This window comes from Melitaea cinxia, chromosome 7, assembly GCF_905220565.1.
Source record: "Melitaea cinxia chromosome 7, ilMelCinx1.1, whole genome shotgun sequence".
In the NCBI taxonomy this organism is placed as follows: domain Eukaryota; kingdom Metazoa; phylum Arthropoda; class Insecta; order Lepidoptera; family Nymphalidae; genus Melitaea; species Melitaea cinxia.
The window spans coordinates 5,000,701-5,022,439 of record NC_059400.1 but is presented as its reverse complement, the minus strand read 5'-3'; the positions used below and the strand labels follow the sequence as shown (position 1 = coordinate 5,022,439).

General features: G+C 37.7%; 1 protein-coding gene and 1 long non-coding RNA gene across 2 annotated transcripts; one reads left to right on the top strand and one right to left on the bottom strand.

Annotated features, from left to right (window-relative positions):
• Nucleotides 1-870: 870 nt before the first annotated feature.
• LOC123655118 (DNA polymerase zeta catalytic subunit) lies at nt 871-21,466 on the bottom strand. Its single transcript, XM_045590955.1, has 20 exons — nt 21,406-21,466; nt 21,174-21,295; nt 20,717-20,845; nt 20,151-20,245; nt 18,779-19,560; nt 18,391-18,565; nt 18,214-18,308; nt 16,728-17,887; nt 16,537-16,653; nt 14,653-15,337; nt 14,176-14,367; nt 13,780-13,900; nt 13,407-13,651; nt 12,892-13,049; nt 11,958-12,095; nt 11,180-11,317; nt 4,783-4,973; nt 3,032-3,256; nt 2,144-2,360; nt 871-1,084 (listed from the first exon to the last, which is right to left on the bottom strand). The coding sequence occupies exons 1-20, from the start codon at nt 21,464-21,466 to the stop codon at nt 923-925; spliced, it is 5,208 nt and encodes a 1,735-aa protein (XP_045446911.1). The 3' UTR covers nt 871-922.
• Nucleotides 6,673-10,988, top strand: LOC123655242. Its single transcript, XR_006743355.1, has 2 exons — nt 6,673-6,843; nt 10,520-10,988. It is a non-coding gene; the product is annotated as an uncharacterized LOC123655242 (long non-coding RNA).
• Nucleotides 21,467-21,739: the final 273 nt, after the last annotated feature.

The following is a 21,739-nucleotide window of genomic DNA, read 5'->3' as shown; positions in this document are numbered from 1 at the left end:
GAGGAGGAAGAGGAAGAGGAAGAGGAAGAGGAGGAGAAAGAGGAAGAGCAGGAGGAAGAGGAAGAGGAAGAGGAGGAAGAGGAAGAGGAGGAAGAGGAAGAGGAGGACGAGGAGGAGGAGGAAGAGGAGGAAGAAGAGAAAGAAGAGGAAGGGGAGGAAGAAGAGGAAGAGGAAGAAGAGGAAGAGCTGGCTGTCTGTGGACCAAAGTTGCGCAGGACAGAGCTCAATGTATTTATTATGTTACTATTACTACTTAAGCTGACAATAGTTTATTTATAATAATTGTTCAAATTTTGGATGGTACAATTTTGAAAGTTAATGTTAATTATTGATCCAGCAGCTGTAGCGGTCGCGGGGCAAGCAGTAGAGCTCGTAGACGGAGTCGGAATAAGTTATTATATTCTTTTTCATATAATTTTCTAGATTTTTCTGGCAAAAGATTGTGAGTTAATTTTGTTGCCAATTCTAGAATATCCGGAGGCGTACAAATATCATCGTCGCTATCCATTTTTAACTTTTAATTTATTAAATTAAATTCACGCGTACGTGTATTGTCACAGTGATTTTGCCGCCATTAAAATCTAACCAATGAGAGCGCAGCTGCGCGCATGCGCGCGATGTTATAATGAGATTTTACGATATCGATGTGGATATTATACCATCATGTGAAATTGCTTAAATTGAGTGTTTTGTTGTCTGCGCTATAACAGTAGTAATTATAAGTCCAAGTATTGGAAACATAAGTAGAATGTTACAACATTAGTGTAGATAAAAGGCTTTATTATTGTTTATTAGTAGGACTTTAATTATTTAGCAATGTGTAAAATAATATTTAGATTGGTTTTTTATATCAATTTTATTTACACATAATTTCATATATATATACACAGAGTTTTCTACTTTTATATGTATACATCTGTTGTTAAAAATCAAAATTCTCTCTTAAAAAAGTTGGCGGTAAGTTAGTTACAATTTCGCGTATATGTTCTATTTTCTGTTGAGCTGCGAGCCGTCGCCACAATACTGGACACTCTGTGTTCTCACATTTTGAGTGAAGGTGATGATTACAACATGATCTGCATATCTAAAAAAATTAATAAGTTTTGTTTTTTAAATATATAATTAGGTCGGCAAACATGCTTATACACGTCTGCAACACCAGAAGCACTGCAAGCGCGTTGCTGACCCTATCTCCAATTCACCCAGGACCTCTAATCATCTTACTCACCAACAGGAACACAATACTGCTTGAAAACCCTATTATTTAGCTGTGATCTTCTGTAAGATCGAGGTACTACCCAAGTCGGGCTGCTCCATATTTTGAGCAGGAAATTTCCTGCTGTGCCCTATCTCAGTATGAGTATTGACGACATTTAGGGCCCGTTTCGCCGGTTACACATAAGTTACAATAAGACTTTAACAGCAAGAGGTAAAATAGGCTATAAATATATAGTCACAGGTAGTGTACAGGTAGTGTACAGGTAGTATACAAATATCCCGTAAATAAAGTGGAATGCTATCTTAAAAAATAATATTATATCATGAAATTTTATTTGTTGGATACCGTAATTTGTCAAACAGCTTTGACAGCAAGCGATGAAGAAACGGGCCTGGTAAAAAAATAATATAATTGTGACTTCAAGAACTTTTTAATCGTTATTTTACCAATCAAAATTATATTAGTTTTAATTATTTAAAAACGATTTCAAAGTGAAACTGCAACAAATTCGGAATTGAGATTCTGCAGAGAAGAATCGAATCAATCGATCAAGAAACTCCGCACTATATTGTAGTTATATGTATACTTTAAATATATTTTATTATTTGACGTATTAGCGCAATGGTCACAACATTGGCTTATCGCTGTTAAGGGCTGGCTGGGTCTGGGAGTTTGTGCTCGTGTATTGAGTGTATGGCATTGTTTTCCGTTTTTTCATATCAACTAGTGCTGTTGACTCTATCGGTTTTGACAGCGTCAACGGGCAGGGAAGCCGGGTACTGAGATCCAAACGTGAAAGAAAAAGGTGAAGCCCTTTAAGAGGGTTAGAGATGGGCGTTCGTCCTAAGAATGTCTCGTAGCTAAAACGCACCTCGGTTTAGGACGAAATCGGAATGGAGGATTTAATTGGCACACAGCCCGTACCTGATCACACGAGTGGGCGTGGGCGCTGGCGCGCGCCAGTTTGCCGGCAACGGCGGCGGAGGAGGGGCGCGCGCGGGCGGCGCAGCGCACGCACAGCGAGCGAGCGCCGCGCGCGCCGCACACCGCGCAGCGCCCGCGCTGCATATAGCGCGCGATGCCCGCCGCGCCGCCCGCACGCTGCAGCTGCGCCTCGCGGTGCCAGCCCACCTCCTGCCACCTGGTTACAGTCACGTCTGTATCATAAGTAACGAGCGAAATTTCAGTTCCGACCTAAATATCTAGTTTTGTATCGGCCGCAACTTTCGGCCTCGTCAAATTCTTGACGACTAAGGGATAACATAGTTCCACTACTACCTTGGAAATTAAAAAGCCGACTGATGGCGGGATAACCATCCAACTGCTGGCTTTGAAATACACAGACCGAAGACGGGCAGCAGCGTCTTCGGTGTGGCAAAGCCAGCCCTGCGGTCACCAACCCGAATGGCCAGCGTAGTAACTATGGGCAACACACATGATTTCACGCCATTTTTGGTGCGAACTTGTGGAGGCCTATGTCCAGCAGTGGACTACAACAGGCTGAAGTGATGGATACAACAACCGCTCTAGTGTAGTGGTACGAGTAATCGCTAAAACACCGATGGTTTGCGAGTTCGATTTCCGCTCGGGATGGATATTTATGTTTATACAAATATTCCTAGTCGTTATCATAAATACCTGATAGCGATCGTTACTCACCGTTGGGAACATATCCGCTAACTCGCAGTGGAGCAGCGTGGTGGATTAAGCTCCCATCCTTCTCCCTAGATAGCGAAAGAGGCCTATGCCCAGCAGTGGTATGGTACAGGCTGAATGCAATTGGAATAGATAGATAGCAAGCTCGCACCGTACCATTTGAAGACGTCGACGCCCAGCAGCGACAGGCAGCGCTGGAGGGGCGGTAACAAGACTCGCGTCGCGTAGTAGGGCACGTGCGGCGGCGCGGGCGCCTTCAGTATCTCCGCGGGCGCGCGCGCCAGGCGCACGAGCGGCGCGTGCGGCGCGCCCGCCAGCACCGCCCACGGCACGCGCTCGCCGGGCCGCGGCGCCGCGCGCCGGTCGCGCGCCGCCAGCCGCCTGCCGGGCCGGCAGCAGGGGTTGAGTGGGGGTAAGGGGGCTAGCAAGCGCACGGCTCGCCTGATGGTAAGCGATTACCGTAGCATATACACGTCTGCAACACCAGAAACATCGCAAGCGCATTGCCGACCCCCTATCCCAATTCTCCCCAATTCCCCAATCCTCCCCAAGATCTCCGGTCACCTCACTCACCAACGTACACAACACTGCTTGAACACATTATTATGCTGTGATCTTCTGTAAGGTCGTGGTACTACTCCAGTCGGGCTGCTTTATATTTTGAGCAGGAAATTTCCTGCCGTGCCCTACCTCAGTTAAAGATTACAAATGCGTTGGGTTATAAGTGCATGAACGTGCACGTTGGTGTAATATAATTAATCAACTCTACCAAACGTAGTCTTATATACCTGCTAGTCGATGGTTGAATATTGTTGACAGTTTATAGTTTATGGTATGACATACCATATGAGAGAGCACCCACTGTCTGATTAAGCTTGTAATGTAAGTTTAATTAAACTAATAAATATGTTGAAGACACTAAGGATGTTTAATTAATAAACACATAACACTTCTTGCTCAAAATATGGAGCAGCTCGACTGGGGAAGTACCTCGACCTTACAGAAGATCACAGCTAAATAATACTGCTTTCAAGCAGTATTGTGTTCCTGTTGATAAGTAAGGTGACCAGAGCTCTTGGGGGGATTGGGTCGGCAACGCGCTTGCGATGCTTCTGGTGTTGCAGGCGTCTATAAGCTACGGTAATGTCTTACCATCAGGTGAGCCGTACGCTTGTTTGCCGAATTAGTGATATAAAAAAATTAAAAAAAATAAAAACTTAAAATAACTCGTCGGATCTCGATCAAATTTAAATAGGTCCACATGACAAGCATCAGCCTTCAATTAATAGGAGAAGGAACAAAATCGGCACACTCAGTATTGAGATCCTCCTCCTTGTTTGAAGTCCATTAATAAATCAGCCTCTTTCGCAAATAGTCTTGCGATCGTAATAGGAATTAGCATTTTGTTACGAGTACTACGAAATATACCATTACATTTTAATGATTTCGTCTGACAGCTGGTTGCATATTATGATCGTGTTCAATGTGTCAAAAGGATACAAATAAAATAATTAAACCGTATGTATAGGATGGACGACCAGTATGAAGAAAATTGATAAAAAAGTTTGCCTTACAATGTGAATTTATTTATTTTTGAAGTAGGGTATAGCATGATATATCTTGCTCAAAATCTGAAGCCGCCTGGGGAAGTACCTCAACCTTACAGAAGATTACAGCTAAATAATACTGCTCTCAAGTGTCACGTTTTTGTAGTAAGTAAGATGGCCAGAACTCATGGGGAGGTTCGAGGGTTGGATCGGGAACGTGCTTGCGATGCTTCTGGTGTTGAAGGCGTCTACAGGTTACAATAACCGCTTAGCGTTAGGTGGATCGCACGCTTGATTTTCGACCCCAGTCGTATAAAATAAAATAAAAACATTTTTAATACGTGTAGAGAATCAACTCACTTAGCGATCTCGTTCGGCGGAGCGGCCGCACCGGGCCGATATCCGTTCGGTCCGTGGTACTCGCGCGTGAAGAAAAGCTCTTGCGGCGAAAGCGTGCCATCCGTTAGCTTCGACAACACTCCGCAAACGAGCTTTTTCACTCGAGACATATCGCCCGTGTCGAATAATTCGCAGAGCGACCTTTGTAGGAGCTGTTGATTAAATAATCTGATTAATTGCGTTGTTTTTTTTTTTTTGGTTTTTAAAAATACAGCAATCAGTCTGATAAGAAAATATTTTATTTTTAAGCTTACATATGTGACATAAATCTTATGAACCAAAATTCAAAGCCGATAGAAACAAAAAACATTTAATTGATGAATAATAGCTAAAAGGTTTCACATACAACATAACTTAAAAGATCAAAGAGCCACACTATCGCTTACATCTCTAGTCTACGAAATAATGATGTTATTGTTAATAGTTAATATGTATAACAAGACCTTGATATCTTCTATATATTAATACGTGAAGCATAAACTTTGTACCCCTTTTTACGAAAATTGCGCGGACGGAGAAGTATGAAATTTCGCACACTTATAGTTTATATAGGGAAGGAATACAGAATGCAATTTTTTTTATTTATGCATAAAAATACATTAAATCAATAATAATAAAAAATTACACATGACGGCAGCCACCTTGTTTAACAGTTTTGAGAGACGGCGGCTAGATGGCGCTAGTGGAACGTGCACCGGACGCATCATTATCGACAGTACAATACTGTAACGGTTCTCCCCGCCAAGCGATCGCCTTTATAAGGAGCCGCGCTTTTGAGTCGACACGCATTTCAAACGGATGCGTCTTGGTGCACGGACCACTATCTCTCGACAGTCAGTACTGCACAGTTATTGGACGTTGGAACGTTGTATAATTAGTACTGTCCTTATTGCGGTGGGTGCGTGGAACCCTGTCTCTGACAGTCAGTACAGCCCTATGTGACCGCCCTCACTGTCATATTTTGTAATTGTTTAATTTATTATATTTCATTTCTGTATTTCTAGATTTAAGATAACCGATTGTTCGACTGCAATAAATTTGTATAATACCTTATCTGAGTTTTCCTTCTGATGTCTGGGCCGAATCCGACATCAGAAGTGGGATTGAATTTTCCGCCCACGTCTGACACCTCGTCACAAAATATGCAAGAAAATATTCCGCTACCCTCAAATAGTTTAGAAGCATTTCTTTCAAAATTAACTGATGCTTTACTACCCCGTTCCAATGCACCACCACATCCTGTCACGGTATTGGTGCCGTTTGATCCTGATGACCCGAATTCTGACATAGAGGGATGGTGTCGCCTGTCAGACGCCATAATTAGTAGCAAAAATTTGAAAGGCGTAGATTTAATCATGACGCTAACCCATTGTCTACGAGGCCGTGCAGCCACGTTATTGACCAAAATACCTTCCAGTCAATATAAATAGGAAGATATACAGGAGACTTTAAAAGCTCAGTTCTCTCGTCCTATGCTGATTCAGGATCACTTTGACAGTATCCTTAAATTTCAAATTAACACTAATGAGACTCCCGCTCAAGCATGTTTACGACTTTGGCAATTAATTGAAAACATCCCGGATGCAAGTTTATCTGAAAAGGTTGTGACGCGCTTTGCCATTTCCGTATTATCTCAGTGCGATGTTCAAATACGTCGTGAACTGAACTCGACCGTTGTAAATGATAAATCCCACCTATTTCGAGTACTACGGGGTATTTCCTTGAAAAGAAAGTCCGAATTGTCAGAGTTAAATGACCCTGATGTCAAACGCCCTCGCGCCACGTTCAGCTTTCGAGGCAGCTGCAACATATGTGGCAGGATTGGGCATCGTGGAGCTGATTGGCGTGACAGAAACAAACCACAAGATAAACGTGTCAACCAGAAGCCACACCCTACCTGCTACGTCTGCGGGGAGCCAGGCCACGTCGTCTCCACCTGCCCAAAAAGGATTGACAATACGAAGAAGGAACAAGTCGCTACTGGAAGCAAAGAAGTCAACGCGTGCTCGAAGATTGTTCGAGGTATTATGGACTGTAGTGGTATGAAATTTCCTTTCATTTTCGATTCCGGTTCTGAGTGTAGTTTAATTAAGACAAGCTTTTCACACCTTGTTATCGGTGAAAGATTGCATGACCTTATCAACATGACTGGTATTGGAAAGAGTATCATTAGTAGCACAGAGCAAATCGTTTGTGACATAAATATTCAGAGCGTCGAGATTCGCGTCACTCTTCATGTAGTCCCGGATGATTGCCTACGAGACGCTATTTTATTAGGTAGAGATATACTTGAGCGTGATATTTTAGTTGAAATTTCCGAGACCGGCTTAATATTTAAGCGATGTAGGGAGTCTAATGTGTGTACCAAAACCAAACCCATATTTGACATTGATTCAATTAATACCGACCTGACGGGATCTGATAGAGTAAAACTTTTTGACATATTAACGCAATATGCTGATAATTTTATTGAAAATTTTCCCACAACTAGAATTAAAACCGGGCAGTTGAAAATTGATTTGATAGATCCCCATAAAGTAGTACATAGGAGACCATATAGGTTATCCCCTCAGGAGTCTAAGGTAGTTGATGAGACAATTGAGCAATTGTTGGCGGCGAAGATTATTAGAGAAAGTTCATCCCCATTTGCGAGCCCTATCATTCTTGTAGATAAAAAGAACGGTGGAACACGCATGTGTGTTGACTATAGGGAATTGAATAATAATACTCAACCAATTCATTACCCTTTGCCTCTGATTAGTGAACAAATCGACAAGCTTAATGGCGCTCATTATTTCAGTAGTATTGATATGGCATCTGGTTTTCACCAACTACTTGTACATGAAAAGTCCATAGAAAAAACTGCATTTGTAACCCCAAAAGGGCAGTTTGAATATTTGGCTATGCCCTTTGGATTACGCAATGCCCCTTCCATTTTTCAAAAGGCTATTAATACTGCCTTAAAGCCCATGAATGATGAAAAGATTTTAGTTTTTATGGATGATGTACTTTCAATTTCAAAGGATATTGATGAGGGGCTTAACCGCTTAGACAAATTACTTAAAACGCTGTCCAATGCAGGGTTCTCATTTAATTTAAAGAAGTGTTCATTTCTAAAAGTTCAAACCGAATACCTTGGGTATATAGTTTCAGCTGGGGAAATTAGACCGAATCCAAAAAAAATTCAAGCCTTAGTTAATGTCCCCACTCCAAAAACTGTTACTCAAGTTAGGCAGCTCATAGGGCTGGCAACGTATTTTAGGCAGTTTATTCCTAACTTTTCCCAAATAATTCGGCCCTTGTATCCCCTAACCAAAGGAAAAGGTAATGTTAAGTGGACCCCAGAGCATGACCAAATACACAAAAAAATTATCCACATTTTAACGTCCGAACCGGTTTTAAAAGTTTTTGACCCTGCTCTGCCCATTGAACTCCATACCGATGCAAGTAGTGAGGGATATGGGGCAATTCTTATCCAAAAATATAATGATGCCCCTCATGTAGTAGCCTATTATAGTAGGAAGGCCATAGATGCAGAGACACGTTATCACTCTTATGAGTTAGAGACCCTTGCAGTAGTAAAAGCAATCGAACATTTTCGTCATTACTTACATGGACGAAAATTCACTGTATTCACTGATTGTAACTCCCTTAAAGCTTCTCACTCAAAGCGTGATTTAACTCCAAGGGTTCACCGTTGGTGGGCTATATTGCAGGCTTACGATTTTGATATCGTGTACAAAGAAGGTCGCAAGATGGCCCATGCAGATTACTTGTCTCGAAATCTAGCAAACACTAATTATTCTGAACCCCGTAAGGTAAATTTTCTTGAGTTAAATAAAGGTTGGTTAATTGTAGAACAAGAACGCGATTTGGAACTTTCTGAAATAATATCAAAAGTCCGTAATAATCAACTACCTGAAGAGATATTGCATACGTATGATATAAGACAAGGAATACTGTATAGAAAGATAGAACGTAGAGGAGTTTCTAGTTGGCTTCCTATTGTGCCCCGTTCTTTGGTTTGGTCCCTCATTAGTCATGTCCATAATGAAATAAAACATTTAGGTTTTGACAAGACTTTAGACAAACTTTACGAATTTTATTGGTTTCCTGATATGGCTAAATTTGTAAAAAAGTTTATTAATAGCTGTGTCGTATGTAAAACTTCTAAAGGCCCTTCAGGTGCACAGCAAATGCAGTTGCATCCAATCCCCAAACATCCAGTCCCTTGGCATACAATTCATTTAGATCTAACAGGAAAACTTTCAGGAAAAAGTGATAGAAAAGAATATTGCTCAGTTTTAATAGACGCCTCTACAAAGTTTGTATTACTTGAATATACTCCGGCCTTAAGTTCTTCATACGCTGTAAGAGCAATTAAAAATGCTGTAAACTTATTTGGTGCTCCGAAGCGCATTATCGCAGATAGAGGACGTTGTTATGACTGCAACGAGTTTAAAAACTTTTGTAACGATAATAGAATAGAGCTCCATTTAATAGCAACTGGTTCTAGTAGAGCCAACGGGCAGGTTGAGAGGGTCATGCAAACTTTAAAGAACATTTTTACTATTGTCGAATGTAATACTAATAAAGCTTGGAAGGATGAACTAGGAGAGATTCAGCTTGCTCTTAATAGTACACGTTCCAGGACCACAGGTTTTACGCCTATAGAACTGATGTTTGGCATTCAAGGTTCCTCACTTAATCTAGCTAAGATAGCTCCTAGTTCTTCTGAACCCACTGTAATTAATGTTGAAACGGCTCGTTCATCTGCATCAGAAAATATTCAAAAAGTGGCTAATGCTGACACTATACGATTTAATAAAAGAAAAGCTCGGATTCAACCTTTTGCAGTAGGTCAATTTGTTTTTGTAAAATGCGAAGAAAGACATCAAACTAAGTTGGACAATAAATTTAAGGGACCTTATAAAATAATCACTGTATTAGATAATGACCGTTATGAACTTAGACATATAAACGGTTCTAACAGAATTTATAAAGTTGCCCATGAAAATTTAAGGGAAGTACCTAAAGGGCAAGAAGGTTATTTACAAATTTACGATAATTATAGTGATGATGATGATGAACGAACCGTGACGGCAGATAATGAGTTCAACATACCTGTTGTGTCTGTAAGCAATAGTAATGTTACCTCAGATTCTGAAGAAACCCTTACTGTAAGCTCTCGAACATTGACTGCGGATGATTCAGAGGAAACACTTTCTGTAAGCTCTCGTACCTTAAGCGCAAATGATTCTGAGGAAACTTTATATCTTAGCTCTAGAACGTTAAGTGTAGATAATTCCGAAGCTGTAATAGAATCTTTAGAGTGATCAATTAAAATAGTCTCTTCTGCTATTGTGGGAGATGATCTGTGATGCGCTGAAGGAATCTCACCTGCTTCAGTGGGTGACGATTTAGACCAGCCTATTTAATTTGCTATGGTAATGATCTGTGATGCGCTGAAGGAATCTCACCTGCTTTAGTGGGTGACGATTTAGACCAGCCTGTTAACTTGCTATGGCGATGATCAGTGATGCGCTGCAGGAATCTCACCTGCTCTAGTGGGTGACGATTTAGACCAGCATGTTTGAACTGTAGGGGTTTTCCTATTGTAAACCTAGACCAGTCATACTTGCCATATTGATATGTAATGATGATGACGATGGAAATTAATGAGTTCTTATCTTTTTAGATTAATGAATACACTCGAGGACGACTGATTTATCAGAATGGCCGTGACGGCAACCACCTTGTTTAACAGTTTTGAGAGACGGCGGCTAGATGGCGCTAGTGGAACGTGCACCGGACGCATCATTATCGACAGTACAATATTGTAACGGTTCTCCCCGCCAAGCGATCGCCTTTATAAGGAGCCGCGCTTTTGAGTCGACACGCATTTCAAACGGATGCGTCTTGGTGCACGGACCACTGTCTCTCGACAGTCAGTACTGCACAGTTATTGGACGTTGGAACGTTGTATAATTAGTACTGTCCTTATTGCGGTGGGTGCGTGGAACCCTGTCTCTGACAGTCAGTACAGCCCTATGTGACCGCCCTCACTGTCATATTTTGTAATTGTTTAATTTATTATATTTCATTTCTGTATTTCTAGATTTAAGATAACCGATTGTTCGACTGCAATAAATTTGTATAATACCTTATCTGAGTTTTCCTTCTGATGTCTGGGCCGAATCCGACACACACACTACCATGTATTTGACACACCCATACATATATACTCTTTTGTTTATTATTGTAGAAGTATAGTCTTTGACAACAGTATATTAATTATGGTCGAATTTTAATCACTGTGCGATCATTAGTAAGTGCAAGTTGGTAAAATAATACACACCTTAACCCCAGCTGGACATCCATCCCTACGCACGGTCTCAATTCCTTTAGCTTCATACACTGGTTTCTCTTGATCTGGACTCTCATACATATAGCCAACATATCGTTTCTTTGTTTGTAATATACAAGGTTGGTAAACCTGAAAAAAGACTTTTAAGATTTACAAATTTCATACAATAAAAATTTTGTTTTAATAATTTTACAATTTTTAAATGAGGTAGGAAAATTTTCTGCTTAAAACATGGAGCAGCCCGACTGGGTTAGTACCTCGGCCTTACTGAAGATCACAGCTAAGTATCACTGCTTTCTTTGTTGGTGAGTAAGGTGACCAGAGTTCCTGGAGGAGATTGGAGACAGGGTCGGCAACGCGCTTGCGATGCTTCTGGTGTTACAGATGTCTATATAACTTAAACTACGGTAATTGCTTACCAGGTGAGCCGTGCCCTTATTTGCCGAACTAGTTATATATTAAAAAAAAAAAAAAACAGTTAAATGGTAGCTACAATTAAATAAAAAATTTTATATGTCTATGAATTCTTTCTACTAAATAGAGAAAGAGGCCTATGGATGACATGGCGATGGAGGCCAGTGGGATATTACACAATGAATTGATCGATTGATTAATATGTTTGAGGATAAAACTTACGTTTTCGTCAAGACTTAACTAAATACGTCAAATCCTTCTGGTCACAAATCATTGCATATTTTACATCCATTCATACCATTTACCTGTCATTTACCCTATTTTCTTGATTTTCTTAAAATAAATTTTCTCATACCTTTTCCAATTTCAACACAACAGGCGATGGATTATCAGCTGTGACCGCGTCAGCTATCTGCCTTCCTATCTCGAAGGCCTCCGCGCGGGTCCCGCCCGGGACCAGCACGAACATGGAATCAGTATCACCATACACAACCTACGAACAATATTCTTTGTCTATATTGTTTGTTATATTGGTTTTGATTGATTTTAGAAGAAATCACAGTATCATTAGTCAGGATTTAGCTCGAAACATGTAGATGTAAGGCTCCGAGAAATTATTGGTAAATCGGTTTATTTGCGTAGTTGTACTGAATCTAGCACTTATTAGTACTTTGTATGATAGTATAAGACTAGATTTTATATTAACATGGTTATTTTTATTTACCATGTTTTTTATTTTCATTTTGCAGAACTCGATATTTCGACTGTGCCATGTATTTACGGCATTCAAAAATATAGCCCCACCCCCCCACTTCCCGTGGGTGTCGTTAGAGGCGACTAAGGGATAACACAGTTCCACTATCACCTTGTAACTTAAAAAGCCAAACGATGGCGGGATAACCGTCCAACTACTGGCTTTGAAATACACAGGCCGAAGACAGGCAGCAGCGTCTTCGATGCGACAAAGCCAGCCCTGCGGTCACAAACCCGCCTGCCCAGCGTGGTGACTATAGGCAAAACACATGAGTTCGCGCCATTTATGGCTCAAACTTGTGGAGGCCTATATCCAGTAGTGGACTGCGATAGGCTGATGTGATGATGACGATGATATTTCGACATTACCTCGAGCTCCGCAATATGAAAATTAAAACAAAAAACGGAGCTTGAGATAATGTCGGGATATCGAGCTCTGTAAAAAGTTGCAGGCGTCTATAGACTAACTACGGTAACCGCCTACTATCATGTGAGTCATATGCTAGTTTTCAAACTTAGTCGAATAAAAAAAATACCTTAGCATTCCATTTACTGTTATTTACAAGTTTGATAGCTCGTTCCAGAGTTTCCCTGCCTTTAGAAACGACACTGTCTCCAACTTCCACACACGGCATGCGACCACTAAAGTTGGCCGCGGTGTATCCATATGTTACATTAGCTATTAATTTTAATCCTGTAATCATTACATAAATAATAATATTATTAACATTTTAAGCATTATGATGAATTTATGAAAAATTAAAAACTGGATTTAAAATTTAAATTATTCTTAGAATGGGTCGGTCGTGTCTAGCAATTTGATATGCAACTTGAGATTTACACATATTTGTAATATTTTAAAAACATATATCTATACATAATCCTTTTGTACGAAGTCGAGGAGCTCTTCTTTTACAAGTTTACACCACTTTAGACGTTTTATTAGAAAAAACCAAATTTATTTCATTGACATGATGACACAATTTCCGATTTTTGACCTATCTAGTCAAGGACTAAAATCGAATTATTCCAATAAAAGCAAAAAACTTACCTAATTGTCGTGAATGCATAGCCTTCTTAACATTCTCATCAGTCTGTAACTTCATGCCAGCTTTAACAGCTTGTCTGGCAGCGAGTATTCGTCGTAACAAGGCCGGTAGGACTCCGCGCCGGACTGAAGATTTCACGAACCCCACACCCACTGGTGACCAGTGAACGAAACCGTTTTTCACTAAAGCTTCTAGTTTAGACTGGGATATTCTTAGCCGCCATGCACCAAATTCATATGGTGCATCACTATACCCAAAAATTGATATTTAAAAGTAACGAAAAACTTCGTTTTTAAAGGTAGTGAAATTCCTAAAGGATTTACATTATAATCGGATATTTTATTAATTATTAACTTCTTATGAATATTTTATTACCCATTTATATTCTGAACTCTGCCGATGCATGTTGAAAAACAATAATTATAAGCTATCATCATTGACGGATAGAGACTTTGAAAATCCAGTACAATAACTGGATCATTGTAAAAGCGAGATTCTGGAACAATATAAATAAACTAAATTTTAAATTCTTGAACTTAAGGCACAACTAATGGCTTTTTTATATGTTGTGTTATAAAAAAAGCATATCGTCTACCCGACACACAAATGTGTTGCAGATCGTATCCTTCCTAGGAGCTCTACAATTTACTACAAGAAACCAATGCTACTTGAGAGTAGTTCTATTTGGCAGTAATCTTCTCTAAGAATCTCTACGGTTCAGGTACTTTTCCAATAGGGCCTAAAACTCATTAATCCAAATGTAAATTTTACCTGGTTCAAATATAAGAGGTAGACATTCCGGCGCCCGCATCCCTGCCCGTTGTTTGACAGTTGGTGATAACGCTACAAGGTTGAGAGGCCGCGCGGCGCGGAGCATCAGCGACTCCACTCTGAACTGTGATCCCCTCGACAGAACTTCCCACCATTGTAACCCAAACAGTCGAGCCAGCTCTGAGGTGCGATCTTTACAAACGAAAAGAGTTTTATATTAGAAACTAAGAGTTTGATTTGAATTTCGCGGAAGATAATATATCAAAAAGCGAAAGAGAGAAAAGAAAGATTAATTATTGTTGGTTAAGTATACGTGTAACCATTATATTTTTGAAAATCGTTAGTAAAAATACAACTGTAAAATTGTAAATCGTCTAGCTAATGTTATTACAAATTAAGGGTTTCCAATTGAATGTTTACAAATAGGTGACATAATTAGTTCCAAAGTATATTAAAGACAATACAAATTGTTCTTACTAATCATGTCAAGCTTATTCATCATCCTTACTGTTCCGTTTAACTTTGTCAAGTAATATTCCACAGGAATCCACCGCAAGATCCTAGATTCATCATTCCACCATTCGGCTAATTGGGTATAACTGTACTTTGGTACTCTTTCATTCAATACAGTGTACATACAATTCTCAAAACTATAGCTTGATAATGCAAGTTCATGCCGAAGCAAACGCCAAACATCAAACGTTATTCTCCCAATAACTCTCCCTTCTAATTCATTCTCATCGCTTCTGTAACGCTTCTGTCGATTCTTTTCCGTAATTCTAGATATTTCTTTAATAATTTCGAGACCTACCACTTGCGCTCTCTCAATGACATAACCCCAAGAGTTCATCTCTATTTCATATCCACACAAAATGTCTGGATCGTGAATTTTAATGCTTTCTATAAGTTTCTCTAACAGCTCACTCTCGTTATTGACATAATTTATACGGGAGTTAAATACGCATCTGTCTAAGAATTTGGGTTCTTTCGCTTCTTGAGTTACAAATATCTCTGTAATACTTTGCTGTAATGTGTGATTTTCGGGACAGTCGTTCCTTACTGTCATAAAAATTGCTTCTATTGGATCAATAACGGGATCAGGGTTCAAATCTCCCCTAACAGATGTAAGAACTTCTATCAACATTACAGTTAGAAAATCAGTCTGAAAAAAAAATAGAAGCAGTTAGACATAGACATATGAGATAGGTGAATATAGTTTGTTCTTTTTTTTTTTAATTATCATCCACGGGCTCAAAATGCCCATGCCTTTTGTTAAACATGCATGCATTACATACCACAGGCGATTTTTCAGTACAACTACTAATCGACAGTCCTGTAACTGCCTAGCAAAACTAGGACGTGGTCCGACGCTGATGGTTTTTTTCCCTTACAAGTACTCTTTGATCACTCATCATTCATTTAATTATAATTTCTGAACATATTATTATTTTTCTTATCTATGTCTATATTTACACTTATTTGCTAGTTATCATATATGTACACTTATTTCCTAGTTACCATATATGAACACTTATGTTCTACTTACAATATACACTTGGCCTATGTTATTAGTAAGGGATTTTTTCTTTTTTTCTTAATATATTTTTTTATATATAGTTATTATTAATATTTATCTATTTATTATTTAAGTGAATATAGTTAACCCAAGGGAGTTGATGGATCTCCTACTGAGCCTCAGGTGACAGATAGGCGAACGCCGCTCGCGGTATACACCGCCGCGGAAAGGTTGTCCTTAGACCACGGAACAAATCCAGGGGAGGGCGCGAAAGCGCATCAGAGTACCGGCCTTTGGGTCGCGCTCGGAGGGAGGCGCGAAAGCGCACTGGAGTGCCAGGGCTGTTGGGTCGCGCTCCGAGTACCGCTCTGGTTCTATCAAAGTGGACCCGTGAGCGTCATAGAAGAACGGGGCGGGTGGGTTCGCTCGACCGCGAGAAAAAAAGGTAGGTAAGGTGCAAAAGATCATGCCGACCGGGTTGTGCTGGGCTCCCTGCAGCTTCTGCGAGGCCGCTCGATGCGACCCGGCGGCCGAGGACGAGCTTGACCTCACGGTCACGTGGCCTCAGGACGGTGGCGCAGACGGTTGGGATTGACTTGGAACGGTTGAGCATCTCTTCCGACGGGGCCGAAAGGTCAACACCGGGGGCGTCGTGGTAGAATGCGAAAGCGATCCCAAGGCGTCCCCACTAAGGTGCCCGCGGAAAACAGATGGTGATTTTAATGGATAGTCTGGCGTTCGGCTGAGAACTCCACACTCCTGTCGCCCTCGGGCGGCGAGGCTAGTGCGTAAATAGTATTTCCCCATCTTTAAAAAAGTGAATATAGTAAATATATATTTATTACCTCTACTGTTGGATTACTAAGTGTGCTTTCTTGGTTAGAATTGCTACTCCCAAAACAAAGAAACGCTCCATCTGGTTGCATAGTAATGTGTAGAGTGTTATTTAAGTCAGTTTTATCCTGAAAAATAAGCGATATAATAAACTCACCAATAGTCATTTAATATTTACATAAGTGAATAAAGAAAATTTTACTTTTTCAGTTGTTTCCAAGCTCAAGCTACTGTTTATTTCATTTAAGCCTATCGCTTGCGAATTTTCTAATTCATCAACGTCAACATTTATTTCTTGATGTGTAATATTTTCTGTTTTTGGTCTGTCTTTGCCTTCTACCCATTGTTTTACAATACTGCTTAGTGGAGGACGTTTAAGTGGTTCTAATATACATCGCCTATTACTTGCTAATAATGTTTTCAATACGTCAGCTTTCGAAGATTCTTCAGATATTTCGTTTGTTTGTAAAAATAACAATTGACGCCATTCATCTAATGTCGTAATGTCTAACACTTTTTCAAACGGCTTTTGATCTTGTGCTAGCTTACTATTAAGTTTTAATACCAATTGACCTATTTCAATCTTATCACCGACATCTTTATGATCAGAAAAATAAGGAGTAGGATTCAATATTTTAGGTATTTTATAGTTTTCTAAAGTAGATATAATATAATTTTTAGTGGGAGCTCTAATTTTAGGAACAAGCGTAATATTATCCAAACTACTCATCGGTTCTTCTAAATACAGTTTTGACGTGATTTCATTTTTTATGCTTATATGTTCTGTTTTTATATCATTTTCATCAGGATGAGATTGTTCATCGTTATTTATACCTGACTCATTCTCCGTGGCTGATAAATCGAAAAATATGGATTTATCGTAAAAGCTTTCGATTCCCCTTTTATTTTCTTCAAATGAAGATTCGGTAAGAGTAATATCGGAGCAATTTAGATCATTTAGCTCAGGACTGCAAATCTTGACAGTTGATGATCCTGCTACTGGTTCAAACTGCTTTTTTATATCATATAAAGTTGCTGCGTCGGCGTGTGTAGCGTGTTTTGCGCTAAATTTGGAAACTAAATTTTCGATATATTCTTCATCAAGGGAACACTGTACTATGGTATTTTTATCATTATTTTCATGCATAGAAGTTTGAGATTCCCTTTTTATGCTTTTTTTAATAAGTGAAGTAGAAATATTTTCTATTGTTTCTCTAGAAACATTGATTTCTTCAACATCATTATCTGTTTTGATTTCTGCCTTTTCTTTACTTGTGTTTATTTCTACTTTTCTTTTATGTTTTGGTCTCGACAAACCTAGTTTAAACGATCTCATTTTCCTTTTTCGTACTTTTTTAACATCTGAAGGAAAATATTATTACTAGTATATTATTGATAATATTTAATAAATATCTATGTCAATGGAACTATTAATTTTCATTCAATTTATCATATTATGGTTAAGTGTTTAGAATAATAAACCATAATCTAAATATAATAACATCCAGATTGGTGAAAAATAGAATATAATTAATATAATAGAATATAATAAATGTACAAAATCAACAATTAAATATATTACAAAAACTATGAAAATGGATTTTAACTAAATTTTGATAATTTAACGCCAGTTAACCATATCTAGTGAATCTATGCTAGAAGAAAGCTTACAAAAATATATAACTTACGTTCATCATCGCAAGTCCCGTCTAACTGTGGTATACTAGCCCCATCCCAAAATGAATCATGCCATGATTCGGATCCTTCAATATCTTCCTTATAGCTGTACAAAAACGCACATATTTAAATTTAAATGTATCAAATGAAAAGAGTTTTTTATAGTAAAAAATGTGATTACGTCTAACCTTTCAGAAGGATTTAAAGGTATGGTATCATCGTGGAAGATCTGGGAATATTCAGCATTATCAGAATCATATTCCTCTTCAACGTTAGCTGGTGTTCCCATAACACTATCATCTTCCACAGGCTTCTCATCAAGATCTTGCAACATATCCACTAGTTCTAAATCATCATTGTCCACTGTAAAACACTTCTAGTATAAAAAAAGCAGAATAATGTTATTTACCCTTTTTTCTTCTCAAAAATCTCGTAAGATAACCCGAAAAATATTAGAAACACAGAGTTTGCTTTACTTATAGTAGTTAGATATTGTATATTTATACTGTAGTTTTCCTTCTTATCTTTGGTATATAATTTCATAAGAATATTTGTCTCTATACAAATAATACTTACATAATATCTGACTGTGTCTAATGGAAAAACTACTATTTAATGCTATATCTTCATCAACTAGTGTAGTATCAAAATAATCTAAATTTACTGATGTTCTTCTGAAAGTCGAATTACTCTTAAAATTTGAAACACTCTCCTCTATATGATGGCTTATATCAGTAGCATTAAGAAACTGTGAATTTTCTGGTGTTTCAGCAGGATAATTGATTAATTCTGCATTTACTTCATTCTTAATTTCTATAGGCTTATCAACTAAATTTGTAATTTTATTATGCATTACTTGCTCAAATTTATTATGGGTATCTGTTTCTTGATCGTTTATCCTCCCTTGTGACAATGATTTAGATGAAATAGACATATTGAGCTGTTTCCTTCTTTGCTTTTCTTGATTCCAAACTTCTTCAAGCCCTGGATTTTCAATACCATCTCCTTTACCAATGCGTTGGCGATTTATAATATGTGATGCAGCACAGTCTGCTTCATAATAACAACTACTTTCTGGCTTCAGGCCTAATTCATAAAATCCGGTTGGTTCATCACTATTCTGTGAGAAACCAGATTTACGAAATTTGACACTTTGCAAATCAATAGTACTCATTCCAAAAAGATTGAAATCAATAAAAAATTGTAGTGTAAAATTAAGATGGGCTTCATGAGGTTGTAATGCTTGGCCCAAAATGGCACCATTACTACATAGTTCCACTGCTTTTTTAATAAGACCTGGGTTATACAAGAACACCTTCAAAAAAAGATGTTCTTTATCATGAAATCCATAAAATGGTCTGAAATAAATAATATATATTATAAAACTGAGACTATTCGCATAAAATACTTTCCAGTAATCTATACTAATTTTATAAAGCTGAAGAGTTTGTTTGTTTATTTGTTTGAACACGCTTATCTCAGGATCTACTCGTCCGATTTAAAAAATTCTTTCAGTGATATGTTAGATAGCCCATTTATTGAGAAAGTTTTTAGCCTATATAACATCACGCTAAGACCAATAGGAGTGGAGCACCAATAAAGAATGTTTCAAAAACGGTGGTGTTTTTCAGAGCTTCCCCAGTTAGCCCAAAGTGATTTTCCATATAGCGGACGAAGTTACGGGCAGAAGCTAGTACTTTATACACATTCAAATAAATGTAACAACCAATTACCTACAATAAATTACAATTGACACACTATTGTTTACTTCATTAAACCTATTATTTTTAATATTTTGTTAATTCTTTTATTAGCTTTAGGGACTTCTGTCCTACATGGACACACCAGTCCCAAAACCTATTATTATTTAATTAACTTAGTAAATAGACTTATATTCTAAATGGAGTGTAATAGACAAACATTATGGCAAATACATAATTAAACTTACAACCCCTTAACAAGTGTTATTTTGTACACATGTTGATTAGTTGATGTTGCTTGTTTTAATGCAATATTTAATGCTTTATCCAGGCTGGCGGCTACCTAGAAGATAAATATGTTTTTTTTACCAACATATCCAATAATATTTAAGTAAGATACTTTTTTAGTAATCTAGGAAAAGTTACGTCAATTATTTTTAAACAAAATAAACTTTTACAGTTTTTAGTTTTATTCTAGAAATTATAAACAGAGTAAAACGTTGGTTATAACTCATCATTTACATTACAGTCATTACAACAAAGATGGACTGGTATATAGAAAAAGATGGTTACAATTTTAAATTAGACACACAATAAGTTCACAAATTCTAAATATCTCTTTAAAATTTATCTCTTGCTTGTCGGTGAAGAAAAATATTTCTTTCTTTATAGAAATGTATGTTTCAGAGCAAATTCTGAGACTAAGTATCACCAATGGAGTCATGAAGTAAAAGTAAGTTAAACCTTATTGGACAAGAAGGGATTTTACTCAGCAATGAGGCATTTTCGTTAATATAAAGCAAAAGATGCTCACTTGATATAAGAACTGTGGTTCTGGATTTGATGTAGGACATGGTATATAAAAATAAGGAAATACTCCATGTATATGTAGACATGCCTTCAATCCTTCAGATGTTGGCCCAAATACTCTTAAAATTGGTACCTATTGGGAGCAAATCAGAAGATATTAAATTATGATTTATTTATTTTTGTAAAAATATTTAATTACTAAATAACAAGTAAAAATATTAAGAAAAGATATTGCAAATTAATAAAAATAATTAATGTATCTATACTTACCATATACAATTTGTAAATACACCCAATATATAATTAAAGAATAGTAATCTCCATTCTATGTGACATGGGCAAAATCATTTATGCTTTCAAGACACTATTGAAGCCATTGAACAAAGGGAATTAATGAATAAAAATTAAAGAATAATATATATTAAAATAACTGTACTTCAATAATAACCCAACCTTTTTACCTGCTTAATATCTGAACCTCGAAATTCTGAGTATATTACGTCTATCCCTGGTATGGGTCTTGTTAGATAATAATCACAAACAACTATTCGGACTGAGAATTCAGGCTTTATGTCTGTTAGAGCTGGAAATTAATAAAAATGTAAATGTTATAAAAAGTAATAACAGGAAATCATGAAGTAATGTCATTATTTATTTGCATTGGAATACATTATATTATGTAAAAATATTTACTTGTTTCATATTTTGTTTCTGAATAACTAATTTCATGTTGTTTTTTAAGTTCGTCTAACATATTTTCTGTGAAGTAATTTTTCTAACTTTCATTAGGTACAAAACTTTCGGTTATATATATATATGATATTATTACATATGTCGTTACTACTGACAGTTAATTAAAAAAAAAAACGTTGAAGTCACTATAATTCATCTTTTCTACAAAAATAATAAATCATTATCAAATAAAAGAACATGTTTAAAAATTAAAAGTTTGGTCCAAGTTTGATTAAGTTTTGAAAGCCGCTACAGTTTTGGTTTTGGATTATCAACATGCACAGAGTATAGTAAT

Coding starts and splice junctions, on each gene's coding strand:
- LOC123655118 (XM_045590955.1), bottom strand. CDS start 21,466: ATGTTAGACGAACTTAAAAAACAACATGAAATTAGTTATTCAGAAACA. Junction 19,561..20,150: donor ATAACACTTGTTAAGGGGTT/GTAAGTTTAATT, acceptor TATTTATTTCAG/ACCATTTTATGGATTTCATG. Junction 16,654..16,727: donor GCTTGGAAACAACTGAAAAA/GTAAAATTTTCT, acceptor CTTATTTTTCAG/GATAAAACTGACTTAAATAA.